At 45.9% G+C, this 23,837-nt stretch overlaps 1 protein-coding gene across 6 annotated transcripts in view; it reads right to left on the bottom strand.

The window, feature by feature from the left end:
• FGF13 (fibroblast growth factor 13) overlaps window positions 1-21,973 on the bottom strand; it is a 244,802-nt gene extending 222,829 nt beyond the window's left edge. The window contains exons 1-2 of one of the 6 annotated variants that reach the window (XM_079962914.1): window positions 21,657-21,973; window positions 8,077-8,304 (exon numbers count right to left, since the gene is read on the bottom strand). In XM_079962914.1, coding sequence (XP_079819040.1) covers window positions 8,077-8,125 — 49 coding nt within the window. In that variant the 5' untranslated portion in view covers window positions 8,126-8,304; window positions 21,657-21,973. Of the gene's footprint in view, window positions 1-8,076; window positions 8,326-8,787; window positions 8,879-21,656 lie in introns of those variants that run through there. The other 5 variants (XM_079962917.1, XM_079962920.1, XM_079962916.1 and 2 more) reach the window with 5 other exon arrangements.
• Between the last annotated feature and the right edge of the window lie 1,864 nt (window positions 21,974-23,837).

The following is a 23,837-nucleotide window of genomic DNA, read 5'->3' as shown; positions in this document are numbered from 1 at the left end:
GAGGTTGTACAAATGCTGATTATGTCAGGTCTAGCAGTGCAACCAGCAGACATTAAGATATCCTAAACGGTCTGTGTAACTTTGAAAAGCTTTCAGTTGAAACAAAACTTTCAGATGAAGCAGAACTTAGTACCATGAAAAACTACCCCCAAATCATAGAACTGCAGCGTTGGAAGAGACCCTGCGGCCATTAAGTCCAACGCCCTGCGATGCAGGAATCTCAACACATGGTCCCACTGTCCAATTTGAAACCATACTTGTCCCTGCTTAGCTTGGCAAATATACTAGCAGTTTTATTGCTGAGCCACCAGGAGGGTCCTGCTTTGCCTATTTAGGGTACAGACAGATCCAATGAGCACTACTGTGACCTCTGCATTTTGATGTGCATTCTTCGGCTAGAGAACTGCCATGCAAAAATTAAAAGGTAAAGGTAAAGGTACCCCTGCCCGTACGGGCCAGTCTTGACAGACTCTGGGGTTGTGCGCCCATCTCACTCAAGAGGCCGGGGGCCAGCGCTGTCCGGAGACACTTCCGGGTCACGTGGCCAGCGTGACATCGCTGCTCTGGCGAGCCAGAGCCGCACACGGAAACGCCGTTTACCTTCCCGCTGGTAAGCGGTCCCTATTTATCTACTTGCACCCGGAGGTGCTTTCGAACTGCTAGGTTGGCAGGCGCTGGGACCGAGCAGCGGGAGCGCACCCCGCCGCAGGGATTCGAACCGCCGACCTTTCGATCGGCAAGCCCTAGGCGCTGAGGCTTTAACCCACAGCGCCACCTGCGTCCCATATGCAAAAATTAGAGGTGTGAATTTCAAAAGAGAGCTACTTTTCACTTCTTCTTTTGGTCTGGGAAGGGCAAGTTGGGTTCCCGTTAAAACCCAACAAAGCATATGGCTATCTCTCCTGTTCTGGGAGAGTGGGGCAAGGTTCATAGAATCACAGAACTGTAGAGTTGGAAGGGACCACGAGGGTCATCTAGTCCAACCCCCTGCAATGCAGGATTTTTTTGCTCAATGTAAGGCTCGCACCCACAACCCTGAGATCAATAGTCTTATACTCTACTGAGTGAGCAATCCCTCAGGAGAAGACAGCAAATTTCACTAACAGGGAAGGACATAGTACTTTTCTTCATTAGAACTCAAAAGGCTGGGTGCCAAAGAGCAAATTTAGAATGGGCATTTGTACAGGGGTATTGGAAAATTTTTCTTCAAAAAAGCGGGCTGTCCTCATTCCATGGCACATCCAAAAAATGCTTTTGGAAGTTCCCTCAGTTTCAAATGCAGTCTGGCATGATGTGCAGTATACCCAAGAAACCTGAACCCAAATCCCCACAGGTTTTGAGGAACGAGTTGCTCTGCTTAATGCATCCCAGTTTGGGAGTGTTGTTCATGATTTTTGAAATAAGAGTTTAATGCTGGTGCCACACAGCATGCCCAGCTGTAGGGTGAAGCCAACTGAATTTATACCACGTGGCTGAAAATGGGCACAAGGGCAGACTGCTTCACGTGGCCAGAATGAGAATCTCAGAACTCAAACGCCCCTAGAGAGAAGCAAAGAATAATGTTAGCACTGGAGAAATGAGGAAGCAATTGTTTGCCACTTTTGAAATCCTTTCAAATCATGATGTCTTGGGAGGGTTTGCCTTCTCATATTGCTTCTTGCCGAACAGGGCTCTGAATGAGCAAGGGGACATTCAGTGGTCTCTATTTTGCCACTATCTCTAATACTCAATCCCCTCTCACCCATGAAGCTCACTGGGTGACTTTGGACCAATCACTGCTTCTCAGCCGAACCCACTTCACAGGGCAATTGTGGGATTTAAATGAGAAGTGAGAGAATCATGCACATCACCTTGAGTTTTGCGGAGAAAATGTGGGATATTTTTTTTTAAAATGTTGCTAGTGGTTGAGAGCCATATGTTGGTATGATACTGCAAGATACTTGCATGATACTGCAAGAGTAAGTCTCAACTATTTCCAGAGGCAGGTAAAGTGATGATGGAGGCATTAACAATGTGCCTCTGTTACATGAGAATTCATGTTTTCTCCTACTCTGGAAGGTAGGATGTGTACCCATGGATTCAAGAAAAAAGATTCCAACAAACATCTGGAAGAACTTTCTGACAGTAAGAGTTGTTCAACATTGGAACAGACTCCCTCTGAAGGTGGTGGACTCTCCTTCCTTAGAGCTTTTAAAGCAGAGATTGCATGGCCACCTGTCATGGATGTTTCAGCTGGGATTCCTGCATTACAAAGGGTTGGACTAGATGACCCTCCAGGTACCTTCCAACTCTACAATTTGATGATTCTAGGAATCTTTAGAAGTAAGTCCCAATGAGTTCAATAGAGGCTTACTCATAAGTTCAGGAGCACAGGACTCTGAAATAAGCAATGGGGATTTGCACTTCAGTAAGGAACTACCTCTGGGACGCAGGTGGCGCTGTGGGTTAAAGCCTCAGCGCCTAGGGCTTGCCGATCGAAAGGTCGGCGGTTTGAATCCCTGTGGCAGGGTGCGCTCCCGCTGCTCGGTCCCAGCGCCTGCCAACTAGCAGTTTGAAAGCACCTCTGGGTGCAAGTAGATAAATAGGGACCGCTTACCAGCGGGAAGGTAAACGGCGTTTCCGTGTGCAGCTCTGGCTCGCCAGAGCAGCGATGTCACGCTGGCCACGTGACCCGGAAGTGTCTCCGGACAGCGCTGGCCCCTGGCCTCTTAAGTGAGATGGGCGCACAACCCCAGAGTCTGTCAAGACTGGCCCGTACGGGCAGGGGTACCTTTACCTTTACCTTTAAGGAACTACCTGAACAAATCAGCAAACTGAAACCCAATTATCCCTCTAAATTCACACTTCTCTGAACAACCAACAAGAACAAAAATGTGCACTGCAGGGGAAAGAGTGCATACAGACATATACATTGGTGAAAACATACAAAATGCATTATATTAGGGACAATTGTCTGGAAAAAAATGTGCATATTAATCTAAACTACATTTTAAAAATTGTTCATATTAGGATAAATCCACATGAAAATGTTGGTGAATTTTCATGAGGGGTTTGGCTGCGGAAATGTGAAGAACTGAAGCAAGGATTCGGAAAATGAGAGACTGAGGCCACATTCACACCATACTTTTAAAGCACTGTGGTACCACTTCAAACAATCATGGGTTCCCCTAAAGAAGTTTGGGAGTTGTAAGGCACTGAGGATTGCTAAGAAACCCTCATTCCCCTCAGAGAGCTACAATTCCCTGTGAAGAGAGACTGGCTGTTAAACCACTCTGGGAATACTAGCTGGGAAATAGGTTGGGAAAGATGAGTTTCTTTTGTGTCTCCTGCATGCCAGCCTATTATCCATCAAGGATGCCTAACCTCTGGCCCTCCAGATGTGGGTGGACTCCATGCCATCACCCTGAACATTGGCCATGCTGCCTGAGGTTGATGGAAGTTGGAGTCCCATCAACATTCAGATGTCCACAGATGTTCCTCATTTCTGTTTCAGATTGAAGACATTTTTAAAATGCTTTCAGTGAATAAATAGAATGTGAGGCTTCCTGCAGCAGATGTTCAGCCTCCAGATGTGGGTGGGGGCTGCAGGAACTACAGGGAGGGGATGAGGCCAATGGGTTCATCTCCTGCTCTCCTTCTTATGTCATACTAATATGGGGATGGAGCAGTGGAGAGGATGACTGAATAGATCTTACGAATCTCCAAAGTTTGGGTTCAGCTAGTAACAAGCCTTATACTGCTTCAAAGTACTATTGCAACTGATCAGTATAGAAATGTTGTGAACTAAATGAATAAAAACATGATGCCAAATCAGATGGCTGGTCCAACTAGCTCAGCATTGTCAACACTCCAAAGTTTCAGCCCTGCCTGGAGATGGTGAGGAACTGATCCTGGGACATTCTGCATGCCAAGCAGACGCTCTCCTACAGAACTTTGATCCTTAACTCATTAATTACTTTTGCCTTGGGCACTACTATTACCTTTCCCACTGAAACTTACCAGGATGAGGTGGCAGTGAGAAGGGCTGCTTCTGGGGCCTTCATTAGGTCACGGTAGCATTACAAGGGCCAGGTCCCCTGGGAAACACAGTTTCCTAGGGCTCCTGGGACCTTGATTTCATTTCCCATGGGTCTAGGGAATGCTCTTGTGGTAATGGAAACCTCAGCCACCACTCTACTCATTGCTAGTCAATAAGGAAAGATAATTTTGGGGCAAACAAATTGGGGGAGGCATGAAGGGTTGGGATAAGGAGGCCCCCCCATCCATCACGGTCATGCCTATATGGAGAGCAGCTTCGCTTGCTTGTTTGTTATCTATTTATTATTGCATTTATATCCCACTTTCCCCTCCAAGCAGCTCAAGGGGCACACATGGTACTCCTCCTCTCCTTCTCCTCACAACACCCCTGTCAGGCTGAGAGACAGTGACTGACCTAAACCCACCCAGTGAGCTTCACAGCACACTAACTCTTCCAAAGTAATGCCTCAAGATGTCATTGCCATTTCCTATGAACCCGTCAGGAGAGGGAGAGAGATGAGATTCGGAGCTCAGAATATGCCTGTCCTGAGTTAGTTCATCTTAAGGAAGGCACTTCTAAGTCGAGCCCAGTAAAGCTCCACCCAACACTGACATCAAGCCATGACTGGCCGAATGTGTGAATAGGCCACTATAAATATATAACACCACAGACATAACCACACATCACTTCAAATGCAACACTTTTCTGTGCAAAATCATTTTCAGACATGCAGCTGCCAGACGTCCAGCAGATGGTGGTGACGTCTGGAGAAGTGATGCACTGTTGTATTTGCTGAAGCATTCCTACTAACTTTTCATACTGTTTGACTTTGTTTTGATGGAGTCTGTCTGGAAATTGTCATACTATGTGCAGTCAACCCTTTGGAATGATTAGGTGCATTAGGTGCACAGCATGTTGCAGTTCACGCTTTAAGGACCACAGGACTGGGTTTATTAAGGAGCATGTGCTGAAATGTTAGGAAATTTATATTTAAGGACACTGAATAACGTTCATAATGGTGATTATGTCATGCAGCAAACCGGTCTGCCCAGCACAGGAAATAATATACAGGGGAGGGAGAGTTTATCTGGGTCTACAGTGGAACCAAAATTCTTGAAAAAGGCAAGAAGGAATAATGAACAACCCAGCCCCCTAGCAAGTCCCCAACTACATGCATTGCTTCCAAAAACAGCCATGACTGGGTCCGTGCAATGAATGTTAAACAGCAAGAAATAACAACAACAACAACAACAACAACAACAACAACAACAACAACAACAACAACAGCAAATCAGGTCTGAAAAGTCTGGTCAACACAGGGCTGACTTCAGATGAGTTCTACTCAGAGCAGACAAATTAAAATTAACGGAGTTAATCACGTCCATAGATTTCAATGACTTTACTCTGTGTATGACGAACAGTGGGCGGGAGGAACCTAGAAGGGCATTGTTTCACCCGTGAAAACTCCTGGAAGAATCATTCTAACAACTGATACAAGGAAGAAGATAAAAAGAATACCAGACAAATTGGGGGTGGTAAAGGCTGGCCAGAAAACATCACGCGGACAGTTAGATAAATCAGCCCCACCATGCACATACTCGGCTCTCCAGAGCAAAAGGAGCTAGAAACAGATATCAAAAGTACGGCATACATTGATACTGAATTAACGGGGAGGGGGGTGTCAAATTGTACAGCTGGAACTAGAAACGTTACAAAGGGAGGATGCATCTAAAATCAACACCCTCCTCCCGCAAGACAACTTGTTCAAGCTGTTTCGGGAACGTAGGAGTAGAGTCTCCACTCAATGTAACAATAAGGTTGTATGTTGATTTAAAACGCACACTCATCTCTGTATTCATCTTCACTGAAGAACGACACCTGGCCAAACGGTAACTTTATAATGCCCCTCCTCCCCAAAAATAGATGTCGCCTATAATGCTCAACACCAATCTGTTTGTCTGCAAACCACTTAGACTAAATGAGGAGTGGGGAATGGAAGCAGAGCTTGAGTCCAGGCAGAGGCTAGTGGAAATACAACAGTTTAGCCACCACCAACCCACAAAGGGTTTTTGGCATAACCATGCTGTGTAGCCTGAGATGCGAACGATTTTCATTAGGCCCTAATTTGTTTATTTTTCGAGGTATGTGCGTGTGAACCACTGGCTCCTGGTCACTCGGGTGCAGGCAGGGTCATGCACGTACAAACTGCTGCAGAATCAGTAGCACACCCGGATAAAATCATAATAAAAATCCCCAGCCTGGAGATGTTTCATTTCAAGAACTAAAATTTAAAAAGCTCCGGGAGCTCGCGCGTGCCCGTGAGCGCGCGCTGTATATAATAGGAGGGATTAGAGGCTGGTGCAGCAAACGTGTGTGTGTGTGTGTGTGTGTGTGTGTGCATGTTAAATTTAGTAAGGTTAAATATAGCAAGTGAGATGGCAATGGACACCTTTGCACCAACCTCGTGCGCGTGGAACGGATTGTTTGGGAAGCATCGCTCGCTACTCTTCCCCACAACGCACACATACACACAGAGGTAATACGCGCGCGCGCGCACTCCTCATTCCGATTTCCCCTGCTCTCTCCCAGGCCCAGCCCACGAAGAGCTTTGGTCTACCTTCCGTGCTAGTGGGGCTGTCTATGAAAGTAACCCGCTGGCGCTAACCTCTTACAGTCCTCATCTCCATTCCTGTCCCCGCCCCCCGCCCCAACTCTGTTTTGTCTCCATGGCAATTGTTATGCATTCAAAAGAAGAAGAAAAGCAATCCAGTCCCTTGCATGGGGGAAAGCTTGAAAGTCAGTGTGGGTTTGGGGAGTGGCTGAGAGAGGGAAGATAAGATGCAAAGCATCACATGTCCTCTTTCGGACACATGCAACCTTCGGTGGACAATTTTCAAGAAGCACCCCACCACGCCGCACCACCAGCCTCCCACCCCTGTCCCCCGCTTCTTTGCAAGAGCTCTATCTAAACGCCCAGGCCACCTGGCCTGAAAGGGGCTATGACCATAATATCCTATTGTTTCCTCTCCAATGTGGGCTGGAATAACCCACACGGACAGATGCGCTAGTAGATGGGCTCCAACACCAGGTAGTTAAACGGCCTCTTTTGTATGGTTGCCGGGGGGAGGGGGCGGCGGTGCCAGAAAGGACACGAGGGGTGGTGGTACCCCATGTCTCTCCTCCATCTGTGGCACCTCTGAAGATCCCTGGGAATGTTGCAGGGTTATTTGGCAGGGGGGAAGTAACAGGACGAGAGAGACGCGTGTGAAGACTTCTGACTTTTGCCAAGCACCGCATGAGTGAGCATCGCCGGCTATGTTCGCTGCTACTACCCACCCCAGGAGGAGGGGGGAATGGCACGTTTCCCTTGCGCGCATACGCGCAAACACACACACACCACACGCCCTACATATATCAGGCTACAGCCCCAGCCCCAATTGCTACCACCAAGATGATAATTATAAAGAAATAAAGGAGGGTGTACTATGCGGGGTTGATATTCCCACACTTCCTGGTACCTCCAGATCTGTTGCAGAACACGGGAGCCGGCGAGGCACATGCTGCCTCTCCCCGCGGCGCTCGCACACAAAGGAAGGCACCCCAACTGTCAGCGCCAAGGAAGACACTGCAGCATTAGAAAAGGTCTACCTCCACCCCCAAATGTGGTTTTCCCGCCCTTCACAATGCTGGAAAGAGGGAGGTAGAAGAGGACCTGTCAAACCCAAACACCTTGGGAAGCCAGCCCCCACCCACCCAGGCAAAATAAAATAAAATAATGCCTTAAAGCAGATGAACTGGGGGAGATAGGAAAGAGGCTTCCGTTGTCCCCATTTATTCTCCCCCTCCCGTTCTTTCTTCCCAGAGCTCAGTACGGAAAGGGAAAGGCAGAAAGAGAGACAAAGGAAATTCTGGAGAGGAGCGGGGTGTATAGACAAAGGAGTGTTGTGCGGGGTGGGGGGCTGTGGAGAATGCAGGAGGAAGAGGAGGAGAAGGGGTCGGCAAAACACAGAGAGAGACACACGCACGCACACACGCACACACCTGGCCGGGCCCCTTACCTTTAGATGCATCTTTCTCTTCCTTTGACTTGATCACCTTCCCGCTCATAGATCCCAGTTTGGTTGTAAAATCCCCCCAAGAGACCTCGTGTGGACAATCCGACTGGACTTCCAGAAAATGCAGGCAGTGGATGGAGATATGTGGACGGAGCGATGAGAGCGCCTTCTTTTCCCCCCACCTTTCTTTTGTGGGTAAACGAAGAGGGGGTTGGAGAGAGGAGGGAACTCCTAAAAGCAAAATGTATTTTTCTTAAAAAATAATAAATAAAAAAGGAAGGGGACGGGGGGAAGAAGAGAAGGGAAAGAGGGGAAGAAAGGAAGAATCAGGAGGAAATCTTGATGGCTCCTCGTGCTTTTTCCTGGTGCAGGAGGGTTCTTAAAGCCCACCACCACTGCCAAAGACTGTATTGAACCTGCTGGCTGGTGCTGTCTCTCTCCCCCCTCCTGCCTAGTACAGGAGAAAGGGGGGCAGTGAAAGCGAGGGGGGTCCCCTGGACATCCGCAGGATTCTCCCTCGCCTTGGCTAGGAGGTTTGCAAGAGACAAAAGCAGTTTGCTGCCTCTCTCTCCCCCGCCAGAGATTCCCTCTCCTCCTTCCACCTTTCCCAGGCAGCAGGAGAGGAGGAGGAGGAGGAGGGGACCACCACTCCTAATAGCTCCAGCCCACCCCCACCCCCCCAGATGCTACTGGCAGGCAGAGAATTACACACACCTCTCTTGTTCTCCCCACTCAAGCGAAGGGCGGTGGGGTTGCCGCTTGCGGGAGGGAGCGTGCAATTTCCCTGCCTCCCCCCGCTCCTACACACACGATTCTTGTAAAAGTCTAGGGAGGTGTTGGGAGAAACGAAGGGGGGGTCATTACACTGCAGAGAGGGGCGTGGATAAAACTTGCAGGGTTTCTTTTCAAACACAGGAGAGTCGCTCAAAAAATTGTATGTTCAGGTAGGGAAAATAGCTATGGGCAAAGCTGTTCCCCAGGTGGAGAGAGAGGCGCTACCTGTTGGGTCTGGAGTAAAAGAGGGATGGGCGGGGGCTGCTTCTGCGTGGCCAAAAAAGAAAGGAGAGCAAATGCGTAATAAAAGAGGGTTTCGAATTTGCATGAAATTTGCATATGAAATTTGCATAGCAACTCAATGCTCCTCCATAGGGAAGCCTATGACCTGTGTGCCTGCTCTCCAGGTTCTGGATGTGGAGCAACTTCCAAGGGCCGCCTTGCCCTCCCTTCTTGATCTTTAAGGCAGACTTCAACCCAGCATCTCTTCCAACCAAGGACACCTTCCAATAAAGGGCTGGCCTCTAAGAGAGGGTTGGCCTCTGTTAGGGAAGGCAGAATTTTACTTCCCTGGGACAGCGGAAGTAAAGAATCCAAGACAGCAATCCTATTGGGCATGCTGGACTAGTGGTAAGTCCCATTACACACCATGGAGCTTACTTCCAAATAGATATGCCTAGGATCATGCTGTTATTTCACAGTGGGTGAAAAGGGCAAAATACCACACCACCTGCACCCAGCTGCTTAGCTCAATATCTGGAAGGCATTCATGCCTTTAATTTTCAGCTGCAACCACCCTGTGTAGATTTAAACATTCACTAAACTCTGGGTAGATTTACACCATGGGAAGGAGGAAGAAACTCTAGGACCACTTTTTTGAATTGGGCTTTGATGAGACCCAAGCTGGAATTGTGGACCTTCACGTCTTCCTTTTTACCCATCTCCTTTCACCTTCATCAAGTTTTCATCTTACAACTGCAGAAAATGCAAACAGCTCCAGCTTTTGGTGGCTGCTCAGGCAAGACACCCTCCATGGGACCCCCCTTCCTCAGTGAGGCTCCCACTTCACTTCCATTGTCGCCATCCACTGCCCCACCTCTTCCTCACCATTGCAGCCTCCTGCTTGCTTGCCAGTTAGAGAGCCAGTTAGCAAGAGGGCTGAGACATCTCTGGCTCCTCAACATCATTGCTCCTGTTACCTGGGCAAGAGCAAGAGGAGGGTGAAGCAAGGAGGCTGCAGTGGTGAAGAGGAGGCCCAGTCCCAGGAGGCTCTTGTTAGCAGCCCCCAGGAAATGCCTGGCTGTGCTGATTCTTGATGTCATGCAGCCCCTGAAGCCAACAGAACCAAAGCTGAACAGAGGAGTTGGAAAGGTCTACCAAGGCAAGAACCATGAGGATAAGTATCCACAACACTTGTTCTCCCACTGCTTGTGAATTCTTCTTCCTAATTAAGAAAGGGGGGGAATAGTGTTTGCCATCCTTCCCCCCCCCCCCCCAGGTAAGTCCCCATCCAACAGAATGGTAGGACTTGCCAAGTCACCAATACATAGGTTATGTATTGTCCACGCCTTTAGCCATAAACAAATTATGAAAAATCTGGATTTTAAAATTCTTTAAGTGGTACGTGTGTGTGTGTGTGTGTGTGTGTGTGTGTGTGTGTGTGTGACTTTGATGAGTTGAGGAAGTTCTCCAATCCTGGACACACATCTTGATGTTCAGCCATAATGAATGGCTTCCAAAGGTAACATCATCTTCATCTTAAATGCCAAATAACTCCCCAAGAAGGATGTTGAGCATTTTCTTAAATAGGAAAAGAAAAGTGATGATTACCTTTGGTGTCACTGAACGTGCATTTTGGAGGAGGCAGAGCTGCATCCTCCACTGAAAGTCTTGCATTGCAAAACTTAAAATGCAAATTTTGACTGGATTTGAATGCATGCTGAGCTTCTCTTGGCTGATATTCTGGAGTCAGTCAATAAATCACTTTATGCCTAAAACAGCAATCTTCCATTAATCCCAGGGATGTGAAAGCTTTTTTTCAAACTGAGGGCCACATTCCTCTCCAGGTGACCTTCTGGGGGCCATATGCCAGTGACAAGTGGGGATGGATGCAAAAGTGGGCAGGGCAACTAATGTGAATTATACCTTTGTTCAGTAGGCTGCTTTCTGCCCATGCTCACACAACCCTTTCTGCCCTCCATTCAGGCAAGCAAAAGGCATGATCAGAGTTCAAGGACACAGTCCAGCCTGGCAAAAGCACTTGGGATGAAAAGCAAGACCAGAGAGTGGATTGTAGAGATGAGGGGTGACTTGGGGCAAGTTTGAAGGGCCAGATAGAGATAGCCTGCAGGCCTGAGGTTCCCCATTCTCAATCTACTCTGATGCCCTCCTCCAATAATGGGCATGTGTCCTACTTTGCAGAATGTAATCCTCTATTTTATGGACTGTCCAGTCCAAGTTTGGTTTAAGGATAATGGATCATAAGAAGGGAGAGCAGCTGGATCCATTAAGTTGCCCATTCACAGTCAGCACCTAGGACAGCAGACAATGTCTGCTTATGTGGGCTGATCCACATAACTATATGATATATAGGTAGCTGCAGAGGTTTTTTTAATAAGCTGGAACTCACTGGAACACAATGCCAGCACCTCTCAGTTGGGCATCATTGCCATTATAAGAGAACAAGGGAGGTGTTCATGGCGAGTTCTGACACCTCTTTTTCTAGAAATATAGCACTGAAGGTAGGTAGGTAGGTAGGTAGGTAGGTAGGTAGGTAGGATTATAGAATTGCAGAGTTGGTAGGTGCCACAAGGGTCATCTAGTCCAACCCATCGCAAGGCAGGAATCTTGCACCCAATGTGGTCCTCAAACCCACAACCCTGAGATTAAGGGGTCTCATGCTCTACCAGTTGAGCTATCTGATAGATGACAGCTGCCTTGTTATCTGACGGAAGCAATCTTTATCTGGTTCAGTATGCATACATTTCACACACTGAAACAATGAGGAGGTTGAAGGGGAGGGAATAACACTTTTTAATGGTTTGTCTTTACATGTTGCCCTAAAGAGAGGCCATCCCGCCTGCAGAAGAGTGAAGGGAGAAGACCTCATCTGAAATGGCATCTAATGTCTCCAGCTACTTATACTAAGAATAATCACCTTTTATGTTAAACAGTGTCACCTGATTAACTGGAGGTGTCTTATTAATTGATGCAAACTTCAAAAGAAGAAGATTAAAACAGATTAAAAATTGCAGCCTTAGAGAGGGAACGATGTGGGTTGCTACTAGAGGACACTAGGAATGCTCCAAACTCATGCAATTCATATCTCAATAGTTCTTTTGAAGGTTTCCCAGCTTGAGTTTTAAGAATGTGTATCAGAAATTATACACATGCCTCAGATTTTTGCATCAGTGGAGAAGGGTTGTAAGTAGTGGCCCCTCAAAGAGGTAAGCGCACAAGAACGTAAGGAGAGCCTGCTGGATCAGGCCAGTGGCTCATCTAGTCCAGCATCCTGTTCTCACAGTGGCCAACCAGATGCCCCCATGGGAAGCAGGATCTGAACACAAAACCAACTCTCTCCTCCTGTGGTTTCCAGCAATGGGTATTCAGAAACATTGCTTCCTCTGGCCATGGCTGCAAGGTCAAGCCCAGCGGCTCACCTCATCCAGCGTCCTGTTCTCACAGCAGACCTGATGCCTATTTTAAGCCCGCAAGCAAGGCTTGAGTGGAACTGTAGCTCTCCTACACTGACCTGCACTGCTAGTTGAATGTAGCCCACTCAATGAGCCCTGCAGTCTGCCAGGCACAAAGGGCACCACATGTGGTTGGTGAATTGTTTAATGGGTCACAAGCTTTGCAGGCAAGAGCTAGAATCAGATCTAATTAATGGCTGGCTACATGTGCATAGGATATATGGTCGCACTACCCAACCCTTCCTGCTCTGTCCCTTCCCAGCCTTTCAGGAAGCACCAGCATTTTAAGAGTGTTGGATAATGATAAGGAGGTGTGGATGTTCCCAGCTGATGTCATCCATCTCCTGGCCAATCACAATCAATGGGGTCTTTCTGCTTCATTGCCCCATTTGCTGTATGAAAGTCAGAACCCCCAATAGTCTGACCCAGGCACAATGTCACAGACAGAATTTAATGAGCAGGAAACATTTGCCTTCTGGAGCTGTCTGGAGCTAGGCAGCAATTAATTCATAGACCACAGCAGAGCTGCATAAGATGTCAGCCACCACAAGCCCTTTCAGTCTGCTTGCTTTTTTCTTTTCTTCTTTTCTTTTTAAAATATTTAGCACTCCCAGAACATTTCCATATCTGGAGCATGGTTTTCTGCAGATCACAAAGGCACATATTTTGGTATGGTTTTATTAAGGGTCTAATTCCAGGAATGGTTGGATACAGCCACCTCGGTCTGGTCAATGCCTGGATAGGAGATCACCCAGGATCCCAGCGGGACACTACTTTGAGTTCCATAATGTTAGAAAGTTGAGATACGAGTATCATAGTCTTATATTCCAATACTTATCTCAGGTCTCCACATATCAGTCCTTCTGTAGCCAAAAGGGCATTTGCCAATGCACAATAGACTGTAAGAAGAGCCGTACTGGATCAAGCCAAAAGGGGACCCATCTGGTCTAGCACCCTCTTCTCACAGTGGCCAACAGATGCCCATGGAAAGCCCTGAAGCAGGACTCTCCCCACTTGTAATCCTCAGCAACTGGTATTCATTCGCCCATTCCAACAGTGAAGGTGTAATATACGGATTGGGGCTAGCAGCCATGGAGAGCCTTCTACTCCATGGATTTGTCTAATTCTCTTTAAAAGCCACCCAGGTTGGTGGCCATCACTGTCTCTTGCTGTGTGGTACAACAATGCACTATGTGAAGAAGGCCTTCCTTTTGTCTGTTACGAATCTTCCAACATTCCTCTTCGTTGGGTGGCTCTATGTTCTAGTGCAATGAGAGAAGGAGAAAAAAACTTTTCTCTACCCACTTTCACCATACCATGTGTTCTGTTATACGTTTATTTAATGTCTCCCTTACTCAAGGTGTAAGAAGGCTTGGTGAAACCCTTAAGTTAGCAGAAACACAGAAAATCTTTAGAAGGCAACTCCAAAACAGCCCAATGGGAACTGAGCATGCTCTATGGCCACAGAGTAGGACAGTCGGTAGAGCATAATCTCAAGGGCCATGGTTTTGAGTCCCATGTTGGGCAAAAAATTCCTGCATTGCAGATGGTTGGACCAGATGACCCTTGTGGTCACTTTTAATTCTACATTTCTATGATTCTATGAAGTAGGGTTGACCTCTTTATCCAGGACATGCCCTCTTTTTCATGGATATGTAAAATAGTCATCATAGAGATCCATAGTTAAAAGCAGACATCAGCAAATGTATCCTCTCTTTTTTCCTCTTTAAAATACGGTAACCCTACACTGGCCACTGTGGGGCAGGGGACATGGAAAACTGAAAAAAAAAGCAGAACAGAGGAGCTAGAATCATAAACAGCAAAACTTTTCACTGCAACATTCTTTTGCAGCCCTCACTTGTCACCCTGAATTTGGAGAAGAGCCATTGTACTCGGTACAATAACAAAGAGAGAGAGTTTATAACACATATTTTAGTGCCAAATAGTCTTTCAATCATTAACACAGCCACTTTTAGATGTCTAAATCTGGGGTGGGGAATAGGTGTTTTTCTTCCTGTTGTTGAAAGCCTTTGGAACCAAGCAAAGTTGGACCAGGAGGTGAGAGCCAGGAATGATGAAATGGTGTGAGCATCAGACAAGAGCAAGAGATAGGACACTGGATCAAATCTCTGCTCAGCTAGGAAGCTTACTGGGTGACCTTGGGCTAATGGCTCCTTCTCAGCTTCACCTACATTGCAAGGTTGTTAGGGGAGGTTAAAATTGAGAGGGTGGGCAGGGTTAGGCTGAGCTCTTGCCCTGCAGGGAAGGGCAGGTTTCAAAGGCAAGAAATAAGAGTAAATAATAATAACAACAAATATTTTTAAAATAAATAAATAAATACCCAGAACAAACTTAGTTGGGCTCTAAGGTGCTACTGGACAATTATTATTATTTTTTATTTCAACTGTGTCAGTCCAACACAGCTACCTACCTGAACAAATAAAATTGTGTTTTCTGTTTGGGACACCTTGATAAGAATCAGAATGACACTCTTTACAGGTGGTGGCAAAGATGGCACATTGCGCTTCAGAGAGTGCTAGCTGATTGCTCTCAACAGCTATTTCTTTCTCTCCTGAAAGCTGACATGCTTCTCCGCACCCACTTCCCACAACAAACTCGGCTAAGGATGATGTGATATAAGAACATGCTTTATACTAAGCCAGGCTTCTGATCCAGCAAACTTAGTATTGTCCACACAGCAGGCAACTGTTCTTCAGGGTTTCAGGTAGGAAAATTGCAGCCCTACCTGGAGATGACGGGGATTGAATCTGAGACCTTCTGCATACACAGCAGATGCTCTACCACCAGGGTTTGGCAACCTAAGGCCCATGGGCCACAAGCAGCCCACAGGGGTCATTTAACTGGCCCATGAGCCACCCCAAAACCAAGCTGCCCACTCGGCAAGTTCCAGTGTGCTGCGCTAAACCAGCACAGTGTGGTGCAGGGACTCGCTTCCGCAGCACTGGAAATCAGGTCTGCGCAGACGCAGACACTGGAAATCGCAAGTGTGCACGCTCACGCACGTGAGCAATCTGGCCCATGGAGGGATCTCTGCTTGAGTGAATCAGCCCATGCAAGGTAAACCTTGCCAATCCCAGGAATTAGGAGTGAGTTTGTCAACTATTATAGAAGTCTGTATAAGGATAAAGAGAGAGTTGGCTTAAGGAGAATAGAAAGATTTCTGAAGGATAAAAAGGTGCAGAAAATCTCAACAGAGGACAAGCAAAGATTGAATATACCAATCGGAAATGAGGAGATAGAGGAAACAATTAAAGATTTAAAGAGGGGCAAAGCACCAGGTCCTGATGGATTCACTGCTGGTTATTATAAAGAGATGAAATCTATCTTAGTGGGACCTCTGAAGGAGACTATGAATAACATCTTAAAGAAAGGAGAAATCCCTGGGACTTGGAAAGAAGCATATATTACGTTCATCCCCAAACAAGATGCAGATCCAACTCAAGTCAAAAATTATAGACCAATTTCATTGCTAAATACAGACTATAAAATATTTGCAGGAATCCTTGCAAGAAGGTTGAAAAAGTTGTTATCAGAAATTATTCATAAGGACCAGGCGGGATTCCTGCCAGGTCGGCAGATGAGAGACAACACAAGAAGCATAATTAATATGTTAGAATATCTATCTCTTAGGATTGACAAACAAGTTATTATGATGTTCGTGGATGCTGAGAAGGCATTCGATAATGTGATATGGGACTTTATGTTGAAAAATCTAGAACATATGGATGTGGGCAATGATTTCTTCAATGGGGTAAAAGCAATATATACAGAGCAGAAGGCCAAACTGATTATAAATAGCATGGTGACAGAAGAGATAAAGATACAGAAAGGCACAAGACAGGGCTGCCCACTCTCCCCGCTACTATTTATAATAGTTTTAGAAGTACTCTTGAACTCAATAAGACAAAATGGAAAAATAAATGGAGTATCATTAGGACAGAACGTCTATAAGACCAAAGCCTTTGCTGACGATGTAGTAATAATGACAGAAGAACCAGCAACTGCAATAGAAGAAATATTAAAGGAAATAGAAGAATTTGGAGAAATAGCAGGCTTTAAATTAAATAAGACAAAAACAAAAATGATAGGTAAAAATGTGGACCCAAAAACAATAGAAATTATCCAACAGCATTCACAGATAGAGATAGTCAAAAAAGTCAAATATCTTGGTATTTGGTTAACATCTAAAAATATAGGTAAAGGTAAAGGTACCCCTGCCTGTACGGGCCAGTCTTGACAGACTCTGGGGTTGTGCGCCCATCTCACTTAAGAGGCCAGGGGCCAGCGCTGTCCGGAGACACTTCCGGGTCACGTGGCCAGCGTGACATCGCTGCTCTGGCGAGCCAGAGCCGCACACGGAAACGCCGTTTACCTTCCCGCTGGTAAGCGGTCCCTATTTATATACTTGCACCCGGAGGTGCTTTCGAACTGCTAGGTTGGCAGGCGCTGGGACCGAGCAGCGGGAGCGCACCCCGCCGCAGGGATTCGAACCGCCGACCTTTCGATCGGCAAGCCCTAGGCGCTGAGGCTTTAACCCACAGCGCCACCTGCGTCCCTCTAAAAATATAGACTTATTCAAAAACAACTATGAGCCAATGTGGAAGGACATAAGGAAAGATCTGGAAAAATGGGGAGGGCTGAAACTGTCATTCTGGGGAAGGATTAATACAATCAAGATGAATGTTTTATCAAGACTTATGTTCCTATTCTAGACCATCCCTATAATTAAGGGGGGCCGAATCTTTAAAGATTGGCAAAGAATACTCTCAAGATACATATGGCAGGGCAAAAAACCTAGAATTCAGTTCAAATTATTGACAGATATAAAGGAAAGGGGGGGCTTTGCCCTGCCAGATTTAAAACTATACTACGAGGCTTCATGCCTTTGCTGGATAAAGGATTGGGTAAAGCTGGTGAATACGGAGCTACTCGATTTAGAGGGCTTCGACAATAGATTCGGCTGGCATGCCTACTTATGGAAGAACAAAAGGAAAGTACATAAGGGATTTGAAAATCATATTTTTAGAGGCCCACTAATTGAAATATGGGAAAAATACAAAAATCTGTTAGAGCCGAAAACACCACATTGGCTATCACCTCTTGAAGTAATGAGCATAAAGACTATTAATATGAGAAGCAACTGGGCAACATATAGCCAGTTGCTAATTAAGGTTGATGGGAAATGGAAACTAAAACCATATGAACAAGTAAAGGAGTATGTCTATGACTGGCTACACCATCTCCAGGTGAATCAGATGTTTAGTAAAGATATTAAAGAAAGAAGTTATGCAGAAAAAGACTCCAAATTCCAAACAGAGATAATAAATAATGAAGTGAAAATTATATCTAAGATGTATAGGATGCTGCTAGACTGGAACCTAGGCGATGAGGAAGTTAAATCAGTGATGATCTGCTGGGCAAGGGATGTGGGTCATAGCATACAATTTGAAGACTGGGAAAAACTTTGGAAGGAGGGGCTAAACTTTACAGCGTGTATAACGATAAAGGAAAATGTCATGAAGATGTTTTATAGGTGGTATTTAACACCGATGAAATTATCAAAAATGTACAAGGTGGACAAAAAGTGTTGGAAATGTAAAGATGGGGAGGGCTCCTTCTACCATATGTGGTGGGAGTGTGGAAGAGTGAAACAGTTCTGGGAGAAAATATACATTGAATTAAAGAAGATCCTAAAATATACGTTTAGAAAGAAATCAGAAATTTTTCTGTTAGGAATATTAGGGCAAGAGATAAAAAAGGAAGATCGTAGAATAGTATATTATGCAGTTACAGCAGCAAGGGTAGTACTAGCCCAAAAGTGGAAACAGCAGGAAATACCAACGGTGGAGAAGTGGAGATCTAAGCTGTTGGACTACGCAGAGCTGGATAAATTAACAGGAAAAATTAGGTATATAAGAGACCAAGTGTTCATCAAGGATTGGGGAAAGTACGTGGATTATCTGGAATGCATTAGTGAGGGACAAACAACGCTAAAGGGATTCAGAGACGCACTGTGAAAGAATATGAGTTATTGTGCAAAGCAAAAAGGAGACAGAGATAGGTACAATGACAATATAAGCAGAGAAACGTGTGACTCTGATTATTGCTTCGAATGATTTATGGACAAGCTGAAGGAAGTCTTGAAAGGGATGGCTATGTAACAATGTGGATAGGAAAATTATAAGTTTGTGTATCTCTTACTTTCCTTTTTTCTGTATTTCTTTTCTTCTCTATTTTCTGTATTTTGACTTTCTTACACATGTGTTAGTTTTCATTTTCCTTTATGGAATTAATTAATAAAAAGAATGATGGGAAAAAAAAACCTTGCCAATCCCTGCTCTGCCACTAATGTGTGGCTGAATGAGCAGTGGTTCAGGGTTGAAGACCCATTGCTATTACTGCAGCAGGGTCCCAGCAGACTTTCTGCCTCCAATTTCCTTCAGCCACTCAATTAGCAGGAAAGTGAGTTTTTTAGCCTCTGGAAATAAATCTTCTCACCCTTTGAGCTGATTGGAACCAATTGGAGCTGATTGGAGGGGAGGAGTTTTTGGTTTTGCTCTTGTTCTTCTTTTTATGTAGTCTGTGTTCTCGTTTTGTATTTCTATGTTGTTAAGTACCCTGTGATCTTCAGATGAAGGATGGTATGCATATTTAATAAATCATCATCATCATCAAGGAGGTGATTTAGCCTCTTATTGGCTCCTAGGGTCACTCTGGAGAAGGAGCCCAGGAAGAACACAGAGCACAGATTGTTCTGTGTGCTCCAAAGCACACAGGAACCGTGAAAACACCAGGTGCTTCAGTTTCAGGAGAGTGGCTGCAAGTTCTGCTGCATACAATAGGACCTCAAGAAAAACATGACTTACACCACTCTGATAGAATATATCAGAGCACTTCCAAACTGTCCATTCTACTGCAGAGAAAATAGTAGCAACATGTGGACATCTGTACTGGTAACTGCAATGCATTCCTAATTATAATATTATTGCATAATATTAAAGGGTTGCTTAATCTTAGAAGGGTGTGTTGTGTGGCTGTGACTACCCTGCACTTCTGAATTTTCCATGCATGGTGTCAGGAATGGATTCATCTTACATTTTACAAAAATTCTACAAACCACTGCAAAAAGGGCATCAGGGATCAAATCTCCCCATCACCCCTACATTTTCCATTCCAACCCTTTCTGCTGTTATTCCATGATTCAAGCAAAGCCATCCCCAATTCAGGATTGCATTTCATTTGCTGCTGGAGAGGGCGGGGTTGTTGACAAACACAAGGAGTTTGGAAGACTAGAGAGTCTCCAGTAAGAGAGTCATGGAACAAAGACGGTTAAATGTTACAGCACAAACAGAAGTGTTTTCTTTGAGGGGCAGGGAGGCAAAGAATTGTCACTCCAAGGCCAGGATATCTTGCCTCATTGCCCTCCCCTTTTAAGAAAGCTTTAAAAAAATAATACTTTGCATAAAAGGGCACCAGGGCAAAATGATGGGGTGAGACTTCAGCTGCCCATCATCTTAAGAGAATCTATATTTGTAAATTAGCATTTGAAAATCTAGTGAAAATCTGTGTCATGGGCCAGGGTCCCACATCCTTTATGTACCTAGCAATGCAACCCAAACATGATCAGGTGGTTGGGAAACCTCCTCCAGAAGGAAAGTTTGAAAGCGTTTGAATAACTTTTTATTTTACTTGGAGTGGCGGGCAGCATAGCACCACAGGAAGCTGCCTCATGCTGCCTCAGACCCTAGGTATTGTCTACACTGACTGGCAGCAGCTCTCCAGGGTTTCAGGCAGGGTTTTCTCCCATCCGTAGCTGGAGATGTTGGAGACTGATGCTGTGACCTTCTGCAGGTAAAGCTGATGCTCTGCTTCAGCAATGAGGGACAGGACAGCACTGAGAGAGCTTCTCGGTGGATGTGGAGAAAATGGCTATGCTACAAGGACTTTCCCCCTCTGTCTCTCAAATCTGCAAGAACTTAGGATCTGTCAAAAGTGGAATAAAGGGTGGGTAATTCAAGCCAGGCAAAGAAAGGACTTCTTCACCTGTACAGTTATTGAAATTCAAGGTAGAGATGGCCACTAGCTTAGAGGGAATTTGGGGCAGTCTTTGCCAACTTGGCATCCTCCCGGTGCTTTGGGCTACAATTCCCATCAGCCTCCACCAGCACTGGTTGGCAAAGATTGATTCTGGGGGGAAACACAGAGGGGGAAGAGAGTTGGCCACAAGCTACGAGAGTTAAATGGACCCTCCATATTTAGAATCAGTATATCCCGAATGCTGCTTTCCAAATGAGCAACAGCAGGAGAGGGATATTCACCACCACCCACTCCTTGCTGGCTTCCCAAGGCCACAGTAGAAAGAAGGATCTGGTCAGACCCAACCAGACCATCCTTATCCTCTTTGTAATTCCAATTAAAAGCAGAGACATCACCTTGCCAACAAAGGTCCGTATAGTAAAAGCTATGGTTTTCCCAGTAGTGATGTATGGAAGTGAGAGCTGGACCATAAAGAAGGCTGATTGCCGAAGAATGGATGCTTTTGAATTCTGGTGCTGGAGGAGACTCTTGAGAGTCCCATGGACTGCAAGAAGATCAAAGCTCTCCGTTCTGAAGGAAATCAGCCCTGAGTGCTCACTGGAAGGACAGATCGTGAAGCTGAGGCTCCAATACTTTGGCTACCTCATGAGAAGAGAAGACTCCCTGGAAAAGACCCTGATGTTGGGAAAGATGGGGGGCACAAGGAGAAGGGGATGACAGAGGACGAGATGGTTGGACAGTGTTCTCGAAGCTACCAGCATGAGTTTGACCAAACTGCGGGAGGCAGTGGAAGACAGAAGTGCCTGGCGTGCTCTGGTCCAGGGGGTCACGAAGAGTCGGACACGACTAAACGACTAAGCAACAACAATTCCAATTAAACCACAAGGGAATTATGCGAGGGGGAGATAGAAGCTTGTAAAGAACCTATATAAACAGTGCGAAAACCAATGATACTTTTTCATGTTCTTCCCTGGATGCACCAGCTTTTTATTTTCTTTCAAAGTTGGATCCAGTTCACCCAAACAACGCTCCCCTCCCCACCACCACTGTGTCACCTACCTTAATCCGAGAAAGGGCCGTGAGCTGTTTGCCTTAGAAGCTATTCCTGGCCAGGAGTTCCAGTGCTCTACAGAAGTAAAAATCCTGAATTAATCCTATGCGTTTAGCATGTGCTTAAAAAATCCCCAAGAACAATGGCACAAAAACAAAACAAAACACAAATCTCTGTCCTTAAAAAAATAACACAACTCCTTCTCCCAGTTTCCCGTGGCCTTGGGAAAACACTCCAGAGGAACAACCCTCTGAATCTGGTAGAACGTGGGGAGGGGGAGGTTGACAGAAGAACGAGCCATGCAGTAAAAAGGGTCAGAGGCCTGCCATGCCCAGCCAAAGAAGCGGCAAGTCACAGGGTTTCTCCAGCAGCTATTTTTAGTGAAACAGAATTCCTCAAGTTGTTTTGACTTCCCAAGTTGCTCTCCTCTAATTGCTGGAGAAGGCAGCTGTGCATCCAGATCACCTTACAGCATGGAGGATACCTTTCAGAGCCAAAGTTGGAGAGGAGAGGCCCCAGGAAGAGATGAGTGGTCGGGGGTGCTGTCAAGAAAGGGCATTAGGGCAGCCGTCCATGGCTCCCCTCGGAGGAGGGCCAACAAAAAGTGCTGGTTTGCCACATTTTGAACACATGCCCACCACAGTGATGCATACGTATGTACACACAGAGAGTGTTCAGTTTCTTAAAGCTTACCACATCAAATGAAGGGACTCACTCAGCTGCATGCCTTGAGTTAGACCAGCTGTAAAACCTCACTCTTTAAAAAAAAGTACAGTGATACCTCTGGTTAAGATCTTAATTTGTTGTGGAGGTCTTAACCTGAAACTGTTCTTAACCTGAGGTACCACTTTAGCTAATGGGGCCTCCCGCTGCTGCCGTGGCCACACGATTTCTGTTCTCATCCTGAAGCAAAGTTCTTAACCCGAGGTACTATTTCTGGGTTAGCGGAGTCTGTAACATGAAGCGTCTGTACCCCGAGGTACCACTATATGTTTGTTAATTTTTGAGAATAGAGCTGTAAAAGGTCAATCAGATGTGCAAATCTGTCAAAGGGGGGGGAAACCACTCATAACTGTGACCGTGATTGTGGCTGAGTGAGGTACAAGGGTTGTTTATATCACTGTCTTCTTCTTAAATATTAAATATGGAACAATGAGACAGAGTTTACATTTCTCTTTAACCACCCCATTGTACTCTCAGGACCTTCACTATCTGCTTCTGAGTTTTCTGGGAGCACCAGGCTGGTCATTGCCAATGGGCCTTTTGGCCTCATTTCAACAGAGCTGCTTCTGAAGGTCACGGTACATAGAATCACAGAGTTGGAAGGGACCGCAAGGGCCATCTAGTCCAACCCCCCTGTAAAGCAGGAATATTTTGCTCAGCTTGGGGCTTGAACCCAAAACCCTGGAATTAAGAGCCTCGTGTTCTGCCAACTGAGCTCTCTCATTTCCCCATCCTTTTTGGCGTATGCCGACAGGTGCAAAAGGGAAACTTGGATCAGTGTTAGTGACTGTAAATATAGGAGCAGCGGAAAGAAACAGTCCCAGAAATGGCAGGCTCTCCTGCTGTCTAAGATCCTATGAGAGAGAGAGAGAGAGAGAGAGAGAGAGAGAGAGAGAGAGAGAGAGAACAGCTGTGATTGGTACTGTTCTGGCCTGACCAAGACTGATGGGAGTTCTAATAATAATGACAATAATAATAATAATTTATTATTTATACCCCACCCATCTGGCTGGGTTTCCCCAGCCACTCTGGGCAGCTTCCAACAGAATATTAAAATACAATAGTCTAATAAACATTAAAAGCTTCCCTAAACAGGGCTGCCTTCAGATGTCTTCTAAAAGTCTGGTAGTTGTTTTTCTCTTTGACATCTGGTGGGGGGGGCGTTCCACGGGGCGGGTGCCACTACCAAGAAAGCCCTCTGTCTGGTTCCCTTTAATTTGGCTTCTCACAGTGAGGGAACTCCCAGAAGGCCCTCGGCACTGGACCTCAGTGTCCGGGCAGAACAATGGGGGTGGAGACGATCCTTCCAGTATACTGGACTGAGACCGTTTAGGGCTTTAAAGGTCAGCACCAACACTTTGAATTGTGCTCGGAAACATACTGGGAGCCAATGTAGGTCTTTCAAAACTGGTGTTATATGGTCTTGGCGGCCGCTCCCAGTCACCAGTCTAGCTGCCACATTCTGG

This window comes from Podarcis cretensis (genome assembly GCF_951804945.1).
Source record: "Podarcis cretensis genome assembly, chromosome: Z".
Classification (NCBI taxonomy): Eukaryota; Metazoa; Chordata; class Lepidosauria; order Squamata; family Lacertidae; genus Podarcis; species Podarcis cretensis.
This window is presented reverse-complemented; position numbering and strand designations above follow the sequence as displayed.